The sequence below is a fragment of the Oncorhynchus tshawytscha genome, linkage group LG07 (genome assembly GCF_018296145.1).
Source record: "Oncorhynchus tshawytscha isolate Ot180627B linkage group LG07, Otsh_v2.0, whole genome shotgun sequence".
Lineage (NCBI taxonomy): Eukaryota > Metazoa > Chordata > Actinopteri > Salmoniformes > Salmonidae > Oncorhynchus > Oncorhynchus tshawytscha.
In genome coordinates, this window is record NC_056435.1 from 69,748,215 (window position 1) to 69,765,964 (window position 17,750).

The 17,750-nt window shown below is 44.5% G+C and overlaps 1 protein-coding gene across 2 annotated transcripts in view; it reads right to left on the reverse strand.

The window, feature by feature from the left end:
- Positions 1-17,750, reverse strand: part of LOC112255367 (metabotropic glutamate receptor 7) — a 404,189-nt gene that overhangs the window by 157,093 nt on the left and 229,346 nt on the right. For both annotated transcript variants that reach the window (XM_042324868.1, XM_042324869.1), the window contains exon 3: positions 2,624-2,759. In XM_042324868.1, coding sequence (XP_042180802.1) covers positions 2,624-2,759 — 136 coding nt within the window. The remainder of the gene's footprint in view (positions 1-2,623; positions 2,760-17,750) is intronic.

Sequence of the window (17,750 nt, forward strand, 5' to 3'; positions counted from 1 at the left end):
GAGAGGAGAAAGGCTCCGACAGCGCTGAACAGGCGGGAGACTCCGGCAGCGCTGGAGAGGCGAGGCGCACTGTAGGCTCGGCATTCGATCACAGCTCGGCATTCAACACCATAGTACCCTCCAAGCTCGTCATCAAGCTCGAGAACCTGGGTCTCGACCCCGCCCTGTGCAACTGGGTACTGGACTTCCTGACGGGCCGCCCCCAGGTGGTGAGGGTAGGCAACAACATCTCCTCCCCGCTGATCCTCAACACTGGGGCCCCACAAGGGTGCGTTCTGAGCCCTCTCCTGTACTCCCTGTTCACCCACGACTGTGTGGCCACGCACGCTCCAACTCAATCATCAAGTTTGCGGACGACACAACAGTGGTAGGCTTGATTACCAACAACGACGAGACGGCCTACAGGGAGGAGGTGAGGGCCCTGAGTGTGGTGTCAGGAAAATAACCTCACACTCAACGTCAACAAAACTAAGGAGATGATTGTGGACTTCAGGAAACAGCAGAGGGAACACCCCTTATCCACATCGATGGAACAGTAGTGGAGAGGGTAGCAAGTTTTAAGTTCCTCGGCATACACATCACAGACAAACTGAATTGGTCCACCCACACAGACAGCATGTGAAGAAGGCGCAGCAGTGCCTCTTCAACCTCAGGAGGCTGAAGAAATTTGGATTGTCACCAAAAGCACTCACAAACTTCTACAGATGCACATCGAGAGCATCCTGGCGGGCTGTATCACTGCCTGGTACGGCAACTGCTCCGCCCTCAACCGTAAGGCTCTCCAGAGGGTAGTGAGGTCTGCACAACGCATCACCGGGGCAAACTACCTGCCCTCCAGGACACCTACACCACCCGATGTTACAGGAAGGCCATAAAGATCATCAAGGACATCAACCACCCGAGCCACTGCCTGTTCACCCCGCTATCATCCAGAAGGCGAGGTCAGTACAGGTGCATCAAAGCTGGGACCGAGAGACTGAAAAACAACTTCTATCTCAAGGCCATCAGACTGTTAAACAGCCACCACTAACATTGATTGGCTGCTGCCAACACACTGACACGGACACTGACTCAACTCCAGCCACTTTAATAATGGGAATTGATGGGAAATGATGTAAATATATCACTAGCCACTTTAAACAATGCTACCTTATATAATGTTACTTACCCTACATTATTCATCTCATATGCATACGTATATACTGTACTATATCATCGACTGCATCCTTATGTAATACATGTATCACCAGCCACTTTAACTATGCCACTTTGTTTACATACTCATCTCATATGTATATACTGTACTCGATATCATCTACTGTATCTTGCCTATGCTGCTCTGTACCATCACTCATTCATATATCCTTATGTACATATTCTTTATCCCCTTACACTGTGTATAAGACAGTAGTTTTGGAATTGTTAGTTAGATTACTTGTTGGTTATTACTGCATTGTCGGAACTAGAAGCACAAGCATTTCGCTACACTTGCATTAACCTCTGCTAACCATGTGTATGTGACAATTAAAATTTGATTTGATTTGATTTTAGGCCTGATGCGTGGTGCTGGCACTGGTGGAACTGGATAGAGAACACGCACAGGAAGCCTGGTGCGGGGAGCTGCCACCGGAGGACTGGTGTGTAGAGGTGGCTCTGGATAGACCGGACCGTGCAGGCGCACTGGAGCTCTTGAGCACTAAGCCTGCCCAACCTTACCTGGCTCGATGCCCACTCTAGCCCGGCCAATACGAAGAGCTGGTATGAACCGCACCGGGCTATGCACCCGCACTGGAAACACTGTGCGCTCCATAGCATAACACGGTGCCTGCCCGGTCTCTCTAGCCCCGGGTAAGCACAGGGAGTTTGCACAGGTCTCCTACCTGGCATAGCCATACTCCTGTGAGCCCCCAAGACATTTTTGGGTCCGACTCTCAGGCTTCCATCCGCGTAATATCCCGTAATATAATGTTATAATATAAAGCTATACTTTAATACTATGTACAATGCTTTACTGTAATGCTATAATTTAATACTACACTATGTACAATGCTTTACTATAATACTATACTTTAATACTACACTATGTACAATGCTATACACGGGTTGGACCTGGTGTGAAATTGACCAATGAAGTGGACTTAAGATGTTTCAGCCGCTAGAAGAATGCTCATCAGAAAGTAAAAGAGAATTCCACAGACTGAGTTCAATCATTTATACTCCCATGTGGTTCCTTGAAACAACACTCCAACCCTTTGATGAAAACCTAAAGGTCCAATACTTTGTTTCACTAAAACCAACAGAACATTTTGTGTGGAGTCGTCCTTTCTGCAAACAGCAGGGATAAAAATCATTGATCTTTTACTTGTTGTCAGACATTATGCTGGTTGAGTGAGATAATGAACAGGAGATGCATAGTGCTGTGACAATGGAGCCTGCTCCGAAATGCATCAGTATTAAAGGTAACATTATTGAAGTGAATTCAGTTGCCGAACTCCTGAACTGTCTTTTAGCTTTTCAGTTTTAATTCCCAAGGTACTGAGCAGCCCTTCGGTGGTACAGAGCGCCAGCACACAGCCAATACGTAGGCTTTAGCTCAAGGGGATAACAACTAGTAGACACATACCTTATGTCCTCATCTGAGGTGAAAAGGACGACTGCCCGAGCGTAACGGGTGTCCAGAAGCAGCCTGATAATCTTGTCAAAGTTCTCTTGCTTGTGATTGTGAGGGATCTTCAAGGACTGGGCGATGCAGATCCCACCTGAAATGAAAAGTAATGAGCTTCAGTTGAGGTACCTCAAATTGGGAGAATAACCTTGAACAAGAACCAAACCTACTAAAAACTACAAACATTACATCTGTAAAAACTAAATAAAATCTGTAAAAATGCAATAAAATCTATAAAATGTCAAATAAACATATAACCTATGAACTTCCAGTTTGTGAAGCTAATTACGTAAGGGCAACCTCTGTGCAGCTATAATGGCCAGACTGTCTAAACAATTTTTTAGTTTTCATCAAACCACATCCAGCCAATTACCAAACATCCCCATACACATTGATTTGAACATTACAATGCTGTACAATATGAACAATGGCACATAGACATGTTGAAAATAAATAAAGATGGACTATACATCAACGTTGATTCAACCAGTGTGTGACCAGTGGCTTTTGCAAACAGTTATTCAATGCATTCGGCAAATATTCAGACCCCTTGACTTTTTTCTCGTTCTGTTACGTTACAGCTTTATTCTAAAATTGATGAAATAGGTTTTTTTCTTCTCATCAATCTACACACAATAACCCATAATGGCAAAGCAAAAACAGCTTCTTTGACATGTTTGAAAATATATTAAAAATAAAAAATTGAAATATCAAATATATATAAGTATTCAGACCCTTTACTCAGTACTTTGTTGTAGCACCTTTGGCAGGAATTACAGCCTCGAGTCTTCATCAGTATGATGCTATAAGCTTGGCACACCTGTATTTGGGCAGTTTCTCCCATTGTTCTCTGCAGATTCTCTCAAGCGCTGTCAGGTTGGATGGGGAGTGTCACTACACAGCTATTTGGCTAAGCCACTTAAGGACATTTGTCCGGAAGCCACTCCTGCATTGTCTTGGCTGTGTGCTTAGGGTAATTGTCCTGTTGGAAGGTGAACCTTCGCCCCAGTCTGAGGTCCTGAGCACTCTGGAGCAGGTTTTCATCAAGGATCTCTCTGAAATTCGCTGCATTCATCTTTATCTCGATCCCGACTTGTCTCCCAGTCCCTTTTGGCAGGCTGTCATGTGTCATGTGCCTTTTACTGAGGAGTGGCTTCTGTCTGGACACTCTACCATAAAGGCCTGATTGGTGGAGTGCTGCAGAGATGGGTGTCCTTCTGGAAGGTTCTCCCATCTCCACAGCAGAACTCTAGAGCTCTGTCAAAGTAACCATCAGGTTCTTGGTCACCTCCCTGACCAAGGCCATAATCCCCCAATTGCTCAGTTTGTCCGGGTGGCCAGCTCTAGGAAGAGTCTTGTTGGTTCCAAACTTATTCCATTTAAAATGATTGAGGCCACTTTCGTCAATGCTGGGAAAAAAAATTGGTACCAATTCCCAAGATCTGTGCCTCAACACAATCCTGTCTCGGAGCTCTATGGACAATTCCTTCGACCTCATGGCTTTGTTTTTGCTCTGACTTGCACTGTCAACTGTGTGACATTATATAGACAGCTGTGTTACTTTCCAAATCATGTCCATTCAATTCAATTTACCACAGGTGGACTCCAATCAAGTTGTAGAAACATCTCAAGGATAACCAATAGAAACAGGACGCACCTGAGCTCAATTTCAAGTCTGATAGCAAAGCGTCTGAATACTTATGTAAATAAGATGTTTTTGTTTTTTATAAATATGCAAATATTTATAAAATCCTGTTTTGACTTTGTCATTAAGGGGGAATTTTGTGCAGAATGCTTATGAAATTGTTTTATTTAATCCATTTTTAGAATAAAGCTGTATAGTAAAAACAGGTGGAAAAAGTCAAAGGGTGTGAATACTTTCCGAAGGCACTGTATGTTGAACAGGGATATAAAGTGAAATGGCAGACTATATTTCACTGAGTCCATATTCCTGTCACAATCCACAAAGTTTAAGTTGAGAGATAAAACATATTTGGTAGCATGGTCCTTACTGTAAGAAACACATGTCTAGTTTAATAAATGTTTAAAAAAAAAATTTTTTAAATAGAAAGGGCTAAAACAAAGTTATTCCTCACACAAACATGGCGCACAGAGAGGGCTAAGACAAAGTTATTCCTCACACAAACATGGCTCACAGAGAGGGCTAAGACAAAGTTAATCCTCACACAAACATGGCTCACAGAGAGGGCTAAGACAAAGTTATTCCTCACACAAACATGGCTCACAGAGAGGGCTAAGACAAAGTTATTCCTCACACAAACATGGCTCACAGAGAGGGCTAAGACAAAGTTAATCCTCACACAAACATGGCTCACGGAGAGGGCTAAGACAAAGTTATTCCTCACACAAACATGGCTCACAGAATGGGCTAAGACAATGTCAATTCTCACACAAGCATGGCTCACAGAGAGGGCTAAGACAAAGTTATTCCTCACACAAACATGGCTCACAGAGAGGGCTAAGACAAAGTTAATCCTCACACAAACATGGCTCACAGAGAGGGCTAAGACAAATTTAATCATCACACAAACATGGCTCACAGAAAGGGATAAGACAAACATTAATTCTCACACAAACATGGCTCACAGAGAGGGCTAAGACAAAGTTAATCCTCACACAAACATGGCTCACGGAGAGGGCTAAGACAAATTTAATCATCACACAAACATGGCTCACAGAAAGGGATAAGACAAACATTAATTCTCACACAAACATGGCTCACAGAGAGGGCTAAGACAAAGTTAATCCTCACACAAACATGGCTCACAGAGAGGGCTAAGAAAAGTTATTCCTCACACAAACATGGCTCACAGAGAGGGCTAAGACAAAGTTATTCCTCACACAAACATGGCTCACAGAGAGGGCTAAGACAACGTTAATCCTCACACAAACATGGCTCACAGAGAGGGCTAAGACAAAGTTATTCCTCACACAAACATGGCTCACAGAGAGGGCTAAGACAAAGTTATTCCTCACACAAACATGGCTCACAGAGAGGGCTAAGACAAAGTTATTCCTCACACAAACATGGCTCACAGAGAGGGCTAAGACAAAGTTAATTCTCACACAAACATGGCTCACAGAGAGGGCTAAGACAAAGTTATTCCTCACACAAACATGGCTCAGAGAAAGGGCTAAGACAAAGTTAATCCTCACACAAACATGGCTCACAGAGAGGGCTAAGACAAAGTTATTCCTCACACAAACATGGCTCACAGAGAGGGCTAAGACAAAGTTAATCCTCACACAAACATGGCTCACGGAGAGGGCTAAGACAAATTTAATCATCACACAAACATGGCTCACAGAAAGGGATAAGACAAACATTAATCCTCACACAAACATGGCTCACAGGAAGGGCTAAGACAAAGTTAATCCTCACACAAACATGGCTCACAGAATGGGCTAAGACAAAGTTAATTCTCACACAAACATGGCTCACAGAGAGGGCTAAGACAAAGTTATTCCTCACACAAACATGGCTCACAGAGAGGGCTAAGACAAAGTTATTCCTCACACAAACATGGCTCACAGAGAGGGCTAAGACAAAATTATTCCTCACACAAACATGGCTCACAGAGAGGGCTAAGACAAAGTTATTCCTCACACAAACATGGCTCACAGAGAGGGCTAAGACAAAGTTAATCCTCACACAAACATGGCTCACAGAGAGGGCTAAGACAAAGTTATTCCTCACACAAACATGGCTCACAGAGAGGGCTAAGACAAAGTTAATCCTCACACAAACATGGCTCACGGAGAGGGCTAAGACAAATTTAATCATCACACAAACATGGCTCACAGAAAGGGATAAGACAAACATTAATCCTCACACAAACATGGCTCACAGAGAGGGCTAAGACAAAGTTATTCCTCACACAAACATGGCTCACAGAGAGGGCTAAGACAAAGTTATTCCTCACACAAACATGGCTCACAGAGAGGGCTAAGACAAAGTTAATCCTCACACAAACATGGCTCACAGAGAGGGCTAAGACAAAGTTATTCCTCACACAAACATGGCTCACAGAGAGGGCTAAGACAAAGTTAATCCTCACACAAACATGGCTCACGGAGAGGGCTAAGACAAAGTTATTCCTCACACAAACATGGCTCACAGAGAGGGCTAAGACAAAGTTATTCCTCACACAAACATGGCTCCCAGAGAGGGCTAAGACAAATTTAATCATCACACAAACTTGGCTCACAGAAAGGGATAAGACAAACATTAATCCTCACACAAACATGGCTCACAGAAAGGGCTAAGACAAAGTTAATTCTCACACAAACATGGCTCACAGAGAGGGCTAAGACAAAGTTATTCCTCACACAAACATGGCTCACAGAATGGGCTAAGACAAAGTTAATTCTCACACAAACATGGCTCCCAGAGAGGGCTAAGACAAAGTTATTCCTCACACAAACATGGCTCACAGAATGGGCTAAGACAAAGTTAATTCTCACACAAACATGGCTCACAGAGAGGGCTAAGACAAAGTTATTCCTCACACAAACATGGCTCACAGAAAGGGCTAAGACAAAGTTAATTCTCACACAAACATGGCTCACAGAGAGGGCTAAGACAAAGTTATTCCTCACACAAACATGGCTCACAGAGAGGGCTAAGACAAAGTTAATCCTCACACAAACATGGCTCTCAAAACTGCTTCTATTACATGTATTTATGTTATGGACTGCAATATTATCAGCTTCTGGGGTAAATACACATTTCACAACTGCTCAAAATGTGCAAAATTCCATCGGTGTGTTGAGTTAAAATGAGATCCTTATTCTTGCTTGGAGTAACAGAGATCACCCAAAAGCATTGAACAGACACCTGCTGAAGTCGGAGACTTCCTCAGACACCTCAAACATTTACAACATCTTGTATTCACAGCTTCCCATTGACAGCAGCATGCTAACTATCCCCGCAAGATTTATTTGACAGACTTTTAAAATTGAGGGCATACAGAGTTATATCACCCTCTAACCAGGAGCAGCACTTTCAAGAGCATGGAGTCTCACATCCAGAACAGTAATAAAATGAAGTAGGTCTACACTGGATAGCAAAAAGCTATAACGTTATGGTGGCCTGGAGAGATAAAAAGCAAGGCAGTATATTATATTGCTGTGATGCTAAATAAACTGCATGGTTAAAATAACTCTGGTGCATCCAGCATATTTGAAGTTCCACAGCGTGTTCTGTCCAGGCCTACATGCGAGGCACACGCATGGCATTCTGTTGGTGTTGTCATGACTAAGAGTATTCCGGGGAAGGAACCTCATGTTGTGAGGGTCGCATGCAACCAGCAATGGACCCAAAACATTATACCGTAGCATATGAAACATAACTGGATGTTTGTGGCACAAAGTACAGATACTGATTATACAGATCAAGGAGAACATTTTATTTACCAACTTTTTATTTACCTAATTACTAGTTTATACATGTTTTACTTGTGTATGATCATTATGTTATTATTATATTATTACTCAATACAATATGTATGATTGCATTGTTCGTCTCACAATCTAATGTGGATTCAAGCCTTCTAAAACAGATAAATAATCCAAATTACAAGATGGACATAGAACTACTGCATCAGAGGAGAAGTCCATTAATAGACTCCGATTGGTGTGTCATCTGTCTGACCTTGGTTTTGCATATATCTGGTCCACTTTATTGCCTGCAGAGAAACAGAGACCATCGCCAGACATCTGTTTAGAGCCTCACTGATGTCTCTGAGTTAAGACACAAACCTAAGCTCCCCTGACCACTTGGATTGACCTGATATATGACGGAATTGATCTATCACCTATTGTTAGCCGACCAATTAAATTAATCCGGAGAGGATGTCACCGCACATTTAGAGATTGAGTTTAACACAGTCTATGAGTTTAACTCATTTTATGTTTGCTTCGAGGCAGACAATACCAAGTTATTCAGGAGGACTCTTGCTGTTCCAGGTGACCAGGTCCTTTCACTCTCCCCGAAAAGGACGTGAAGAAAAACTCTCAAAAGAGTGAATACCCACAATGCCGCCAGCCCAGATGTGTGTGCTGACCAGATGGCGGCCATCTTCTCAGACTTCTTCTAACTGTCCAATCTCCCAGGCTGTTGTCCCCATCTGCTTTAAAGGAGACCACAATCGTCCCAGTGCCCAAGAAAAACAAGGTGACATGCCCAAATGACTATCTCCCCGTCGCACTCACCTCAGTCATCATGAAGTGATTCCAGAGGCTGGTCATGGCCCATATCAAGGCCAGTATACCAGGCACACTGGACCCACTCCACTTTGCCTACCGTTCCAACAGCTCCACTGAAGGTGATATTTCTATAGCTGTTCACACTCGCCCTAACACATCTCAACAAGAGGAACACCTACAATGCCTTCGGAAAGTATTCAGACCCCTTGACATTTTCCACATTGTGTTACATTACAGCCTTATTCTAAAATGTAATAAAAAAAATCTCATCAATCTACACACAATACCCCATATTGACAAAACAAAAACAGTTTTTTTTTTGGAAATGTCTAAACTTCAGACCCTTTATTCAATACTTTCTTGAAGCACCTTTTGGCAACAATTACAGCCTCAAGTCCTCTTGGGTATGAACATACAGCTGGCGGGTCACACTCAATCGGCAGGACAGCAGCCTTTAGTAAGCCACGGGGTGGGGGCCTATGCGTATGTGCTCTCTTCCGGCGCCGACAGAGATGGCCGCCTCGCTTCGCGTTCCTAGGAAACTATGCAGTTTTTTGTTTTTTTACGTGTTATTTCTTACATTAGTACCACAGATCATCTTAGGTTTCATTACATACAGTCGAGAAGAACTACTGAATATAAGATCAGCGTCAACTCACCATCAGTACGACCAAGAATATGTTTTTCGCGACGCGGATCCTGTGTTCTGCCTTACAAACAGGACAACGGAGTGGATTCCACCCAAAAAAACGACTCCGAAAAAGAGGGAAACGAGGCGGTCTTCTGGTCAGACTCCGGAGACGGGCACACCGTGCACCACTCCCTAGCATTCTTCTTGCCAATGTCCAGTCTCTTGACAACAAGGTTGATGAAATCCGAGCAAGGGTAGCATTCCAGAGGGACATCAGAGACTGTAACGTTCTATGCTTCACGGAAACATGGCTCACTGGAGAGACGCTCTCCGAGGCGGTGCAGCCAGCGGGTCTCTCCACGCATCGCGCCGACAGAAACAAACATCTTTCTGGTAAGAAGAGGGGCGGGGGCGTATGCCTTATGACTAACGTGACATGGTGTGATGAAAGAAACATACAGGAACTCAAATCCTTCTGTTCACCTGATTTAGAATTCCTCACAATCAAATGTAGACCGCATTATCTACCAAGAGAATTCTCTTCAATTATAATCACAGCCGTATATATCCCCCCCAAGCAGACACATCGATGGCTCTGAACGAACTTTATTTAACTCTCTGCAAACTGGAAACGATTTATCCGGAGGCTGCATTCATTGTAGCTGGGGATTTTAACAAGGCTAACCTGAAAACAAGACTCCCTAAATTTTATCATCATATCGATTGCGCAACCAGGGCTGGAAAGACCTTGGATCATTGTTACTCTAACTTCCGCGACGCATATAAGGCCCTGCCCCGCCCCCCTTTCGGAAAAGCTGACCACGACTCCATTTTGTTGATCCCTGCCTAGAGACAGGAACTAAAACAAGAGGCTCCCACGCTGAGGTCTGTCCAACGCTGGTCCGACCAAGCTGACTCCACACTCCAAGACTGCTTCCATCACGTGGACTGGGAGATGTTTCGTATTGCGTCAGACAACAACATTGACGAATAAGCTGATTCGGTGTGCGAGTTCATTAGAACGTGCGTTGAAGATGTCGTTCCCATAGCAACGATTAAAACATTCCCTAACCAGAAACCGTGGATTGATGGCAGCATTCTTGTGAAACTGAAAGCGCAAACCACTGCTTTTAATCAGGGCAAGGTGTCTGGTGACATGACTGAATACAAACAGTGCAGCTATTCCCTCCGCAAGGCTATTAAACAAACTAAGCGTCAGTACAGAGACAAAGTAGAATCTCAATTCAACGGCTTAGACACAAGAGGCATGTGGCAGGGTCTACAGTCAATCACGGACTACAGGAAGAAATCCAGCCCAGTCACGGACCAGGATGTCTTGCTCCCAGGCAGACTAAATAACTTTTTTGCCCGCTTTGAGGACAATACAGTGCCACTGACACGGCCTGCAATGAAAACATGCGGTCTCTCCTTCACTGCAGCCGAGGTGAGTAAGACATTTAAACGTGTAAACCCTCGCAAGGCTGCAGGCCCAGACGGCATCCCCAGCCGCGCCCTCAGAGCATGCGCAGACCAGTTGGCCGGTGTGTTTACGGACATATTCAATCAATCCCTATACCAGTCTGCTGTTCCCACATGCTTCAAGAGGGCCACCATTGTTCCTGTTCCCAAGAAAGCTAAGGTAACTGAGCTAAACGACTACCGCCCCGTAGTACTCACATCCGTCATCATGAAGTGCTTTGAGAGACTAGTCAAGGACCATATCACCTCCACCCTACCTGACACCCTAGACCCACTCCAATTTCCTTACCGCCCAAATAGGTCCACAGACGATGCAATCTCAACCACACTGCACACTGCCCTAACCCATCTGGACAAGAGGAATACCTATGTGAGAATGCTGTTCATCGACTACAGCTCGGCGTTCAACACCATAGTACCCTCCTAGCTCGTCATCAAGCTCGAGACCCTGGGTCTCGACCCCGCCCTGTGCAACTGGGTACTGGACTTCCTGACGGGCCGCCCCCAGGTGGTGAGGGTAGGCAACAACATCTCCTCCCCGCTGATCTTCAACACTGGGGCCCCACAAGGGTGCGTTCTGAGCCCTCTCCTGTACTCCCTGTTCACCCACGACTGTGTGGCCACGCACGCCTCCAACTCAATCATCAAGTTTGCGGACGACACAACAGTGGTAGGCTTGATTACCAACAACGACGAGACGGCCTACAGGGAGGAGGTGAGGGCCCTCGGAGTGTGGTGTCAGGAAAATAACCTCACACTCAACGTCAACAAAACTAAGGAGATGATTGTGGACTTCAGGAAACAGCAGAGGGAACACCCCCTATCCACATCGATGGAACAGTAGTGGAGAGGGTAGCAAGTTTTAAGTTCCTCAACCTCAGGAGGCTGAAGAAATTCGGCTTGTCACCAAAAGCACTCACAAACTTCTACAGATGCACAATCGAGAGCATCCTGGCGGGCTGTATCACCGCCTGGTACGGCAACTGCTCCGCCCTCAACCGTAAGGCTCTCCAGAGGGTAGTGAGGTCTGCACAACGCATCACCGGGGGCAAACTACCTGCCCTCCAGGACATCTACACCACCCGATGTTACAGGAAGGCCATAAAGATCATCAAGGACATCAACCACCCGAGCCACTGCCTGTTCACCCCGCTATCATCCAGAAGGCGAGGTCAGTACAGGTGCATCAAAGCTGGGACCGAGAGACTGAAAAACAGCTTCTATCTCAAGGCCATCAGACTGTTAAACAGCCACCACTAACATTGAGTGGCTGCTGCCAACACACTGACACGGACACTGACTCAACTCCAGCCACTTTAATAATGGGAATTGATGGGAAATGATGTAAATATATCACTAGCCACTTTAAACAATGCTACCTTATATAATGTTTACATACCCTACATTATTCATCTCATATGCATACGTATATACTGTACTCTATATCATCGACTGCATCCTTATGTAATACATGTATCACTAGCCACTTTAACTATGCCACTTTGTTTACATACTCATCTCATATGAATATACTGTACTCGATATCAGCTACTGTATCTTGCCTATGCTGCTCTGTACCATCACTCATTCATATATCCTTATGTACATATTCTTTATCCCCTTACACTGTGTATAAGACAGTAGTTTTGGAATTGTTAGTTAGATTGCTTGTTGGTTATTACTGCATTGTCGGAACTAGAAGCACAAGCATTTCGCTACACTCGCATTAACATCTGCTAACCATGTGTATGTGACAAATAAAATTTGATTTGATTTTGATTTGATTTGATTTGAACAACGATATCTAAGAAAGTCTCAAAGTTTTGTTCGTCTGTGATAGAATAACTCATGATAAGCTGTAGACCACACTATTTAACGAGAGAGTTATCATATGTATTTTTTGTAGATGTCCACATACCACCACAGACCGATGCTGACACTTAAACCGCGCTCAATGAGCTGTATACCACCATTAGCAAACAGGAAAACGCTCATCAATAGGTGTCGCTCCTAGTGGCCGGGGACTTTAATGCAGGGAAACTTAAATCAGTTTTACCTCATTTCTATCAGCATGTTAAATGTGCAACCAGCGGGGGTGGAAATCTAGACCACCTTTACTCGACACAGAGCGACAAGTACGAAGCTCTCCCTCACCCTCCATTTGGCAAATCTGACCTCAATTCTATCCTCCTGAGTCCTGCTTACAAGAAAACATTTAAGCAGGAAGAACCAGTGACTCAGTCTATAAAACTGTGGTCAGATGAAGCAGATGCTAAGCTACAGGACTGTTTTGCTAGCACAGACTGGAATATGTTCTGGGATTCTTCCAATGGCATTGAAGAGTACACCACATCAGTCACTGGCTTTATCAATAAGTGCATCGAGGACGTCGTCCCCACAGTGACTGCATGTACATACCCCAACAAGAAGCCGTGGATTACAGGCAACATTCTCACTGAGCTAAAGGGTAGAGCTGCCGCTTTGAAGGAGCAGACTCTTACCCGGAAGTTTATAAGAAATACTGCTATGCCCTCCAACGAACCATCAAACAAGCAAAGTGTCAATACAGGACAAAGATCGAATCACACTACACCGGCTCCGATGCTCGTCGGACGTTACAGGGCTGGCAAACTATTACAAACTTCAAAGGGAAGCACAGCCGAGAGCTGCCCAATGACACGAGCGTACCAGATGAGCTAAATAACTTCTATGCTCGATTTGAGGCTCTCCACAGCCGATGTGAGTAAGACCTTCCAACAGGTCAACATTCACAAGGCCGCAGAGCCAGACAGATTACCAGGACGTGTACTCCGAGCATGCGCTGACCAACTGGCAAGTGTCTTCACTGACATTGTCAACCTCTCCTTGACTGAGTCTGTAATACCAACATGTTTCAAGCAGACCACCATAGTCCCTGTGCACAAGAACACTAAGTTAACCTGCCTAAATGTCTACCGACTTGTAGCACTCATGTCTGTAGCCATTAAATGCTTTGAAAGGCTGGTCATGGCTCACATCAACACCAGTATCCTATAAACCCTAGACCCACTTCAATTTGCATACCGCACCAACAGATCCACAGATGATGCAATCTCTATTCCACTCCACACTGCCCTTTCACACCTGGACAAAAGGAACACTTATGTGAGAATGCTATTCATTGACTACAGCTCAGAGTTCAACACCATAGTACCCTCAAAGCTCATCACTAAGCTAAGGACCCTGGGACTAAACACCTCCCTCTGCAACTGGATCCTGGACTTCCTGATGGGCCGCCCCCAGTTTGTAAGGGTAGGCAACAACACAACCGCCAAGCTGATCCTCAACACGGGGGCCCCCTCAGCCTCATCCTGTACTCACTGTTCACTGATGACTGCACGGCCAGGCACGACTCCAACACCATCATTAAGTTTGCTGATGACACAACAGTGGTAGGCCTGATCACCGACAACGATGAGACAGCCTATAGGGAGGAGGTCAGAGACCTGACCGTGTGGTACCAGGACAACAACCGCTCCCTCAAAGTGATCAAGAAAAAGGAGATGATTGTGGACTACAGCAAAAGGAGGACCAAGCACTCCCCCATTCTCATCGACGGGGCTGCAGTGGAGCAGGTTGAGAGCTTCAAGTTCCTTGGCGTCCACATCACCAACAAACTAACATGGTCCAAACACCAAGACAGTCGTGAAGAGGGCACAATAAAACAGGAGACTGAAAAGATTTGGCATGGGTCCTCAGATACTCAAAAGGTTTTACAACTGTACTATTTGTAGCATCCTGACAGGTTGTATCACTGCCTGGTATGAAAACTGCTCGGCCTCTGACCTCAAGGCACTACAGAAGGTAGTGCGTACGGCCCAGAACATCACAGGGGCAAAGCTACCTGCCATCCAGGACCTCTACACCAGGCAGTGTCAGAGGAAGGCCCTAAAAGTTGTCAAAGACTCCAGCCACCCTAGTCGTAGACTGCTCTCTCTGCTACCACAACGGTAAGCGGTACCAGAGCTTCAAGTCTAGGTTCAAGAGGCTCCTAAATAGCTTCTACCCCCAGGCCATAAGACTTCTGAACATCTAGTCAAATGGCTACCCAGACTATTTGCATTGCCCCTTGGCATTCAGGCCACAGAGTTCAATCTTGGTTTCATCAGACCAGATCTTGATTCTCATGGACTGAGGGTCTTTATGTGCCTTTTGGCAAACAAGCCGGCTGTCATTTGCCTTTTATTGAGGAGTGGCTTCCGTCTGGCCACTCTACCACAAAGGCCTGATTGGTGGAGTGCTGCAGAGATGGTTGTCTTTCTGGAACGTTTTCCCATCTCCACGTCAGAACTCTAGAACTCTTTCAGAGTGACCATCGGGTTCTTGGTCACCTCCCTGACCAAGGCCGTTGTCCCCCGATTTCTCAGTTTGGCCGGGTGACCAGCTCTAGGAAGAGTCTTGCCGGTTCAAAAAGTATTCCATTCAAGAATGATGTAGGTCACTGTGTTCTTGGGGACCTTCAATGTTGAACTTTTTTTTTGGTACCCTTCCCACGATCTGTGCCTCAACACAATCCTGTCTCGGAGCTCCATGGACAATTCCTTCGACCTCATGGCTTTGTTTTTGCTCTAGCTTGCACTGTGAACAGTTTGACATTACATAGACAGCTGTGTTACTTTCCAAATAATTTCCAATCAATTGAATTTAACACAGGTAGACTCCAATCAAGTTATAGAAACATCTCAAGGATGATCAGTGGAAACAGGATACACCAGAGCTCAATTTTGAAGGATCTGAATACTTATTTTAATAAGGTGTTCTGTTTTTTATACACACATATATATATATATATATACAGTGCCTTGCGAAAGTATTCGGCCCCCTTGAACTTTGCGACCTTTTGCCACATTTCAGGCTTCAAACATAAAGATATAAAACTGTATTTTTTGTGAAGAATCAACAACAAGTGGGACACAATCATGAAGTGGAACGACATTTATTGGATATTTCAAACTTTTTTAACAAATCAAAAACTGAAAAATTATTCAGCTCTTTACTTTCAGTGCAGCAAACTCTCTCCAGAAGTTCAGTGAGGATCTCTGAATGATCCAATGTTGAACTAAATGACTAATGATGATAAATACAATCCACCTGTGTGACTTCAGGAGGGTACATGTTGTGATCCACATCAATGGGACTGTAGTAGAGGGCGTAACAGCATCTTTACTTCCTAAGGCGAATTCAGCTTGCCGCACCAGGTCCTCTCCAAATACTACTGCTGCACCATCGAGAGCGTCCTGACTGGTTGCATCACGGCCAGCAGGTGGTGAAGATGGCCCAGTACATCACTGGAACTGTGCTCCAACTCATCTACTCGAAACGGTGCATGAAGAAGGCCCGCAGCATCATCAATGACCCCACGAGCAGTTCTCTCCTTTACTGTCTGTCGGGCAGAGGGTTTTGGAGCATGAGGTCTGATACCAACAGGCTCAGAGACAGTTTCGATCTGCAAACCATCAGCGTGTAGAGCACTTGAACTGGACTGACCACCTGCTCTGATTCTCCGCATCTTAGCACTCAATCACTCTCACACACACACACACACACACACACACGCGCGCGCACACACACACTCTTGTTATACTGATCAGTTTATATCCATCCCCCCCTTCCCCAAATACATGTGTAAATACTGGACTATAAATTGTGCCTTCCTGTATTATACTGATGCTAAAATGTTGATTTTATTCCACTGAACCATTTACTTTATGTTCGTATTCTTTTATTAGTTGTTATTGTTCCATTGTGCAGAAGGAACCTTCCATTAAGCATTTTGTTGGACGATGTGTTACAACCAATCCCGTACATTCGGCAACAACAAAAAAAATATGAATCTTGAGTAAATTGACAAAGAAAGACAATTATAATTCATCCCTCCAGCTGATTTAGAGCCAACTATCACATGTAAAACCACTGTCTCAGCTTTGTGCATGTAGTAATCCTTTGTATGTACCATGCGTAGCATAAACTATTATCAAGAGCGCCTAATTTGATAAGTAAACATATAGCCTTCCCTGTATTCATCTGTAGATGTACAGCAGATGAGTATTCCCTTCCTCTGAAAGACCTGACCCTCTGCATTCCCTGACCCTCTGCTTCTTTAGCAACATATTGATGCAATACAAAACGCCAACAGCAGACAAATAGGTGAGGCATTATTATATTTTTAAATGACCAGAATGCTAGATGGAAAAGTGGTTCCTTTGGTAGCAAGAGAGAGAGCAAGAGCGAGTCAGAGAGAGAGAGAGAGCGTGAGAGGCGAGAGAGAGAGAGAGAGGGAGAGCACATGAGAGAGTGCGAGACCATAACCCAGTCTCTCAGAGCGTTCACAGTCAGTCCACTGATACACCTATCAGATCACAACAAAATCAGAGTATAAAGTGCTTGAACAGAGCAATACTGAATCATGAAGCATGAAGCCAAAGGGACAATATTAAGAAATGCTATAGACTGAAGGAAAGTGAAAACCTACAAAAAACAATTAGGCAACGACAAATTCAATCCCTTTTAGACAACTTCCTGGAGAAAACATTTCACTGTAATAGTGAAGGTTTAAACTTGGCAGTAGAAAACCTAAACAGTATATTTGACCTTTCAGCTTCCCTATCAAATCTAAAAACAATGACAAATGGTTTGATGAAGAATGCAAAAAACCTAAGAAAGAAATTGAGAAACCTATCCAACCAAAAACATAGAGACCAAGAAAAC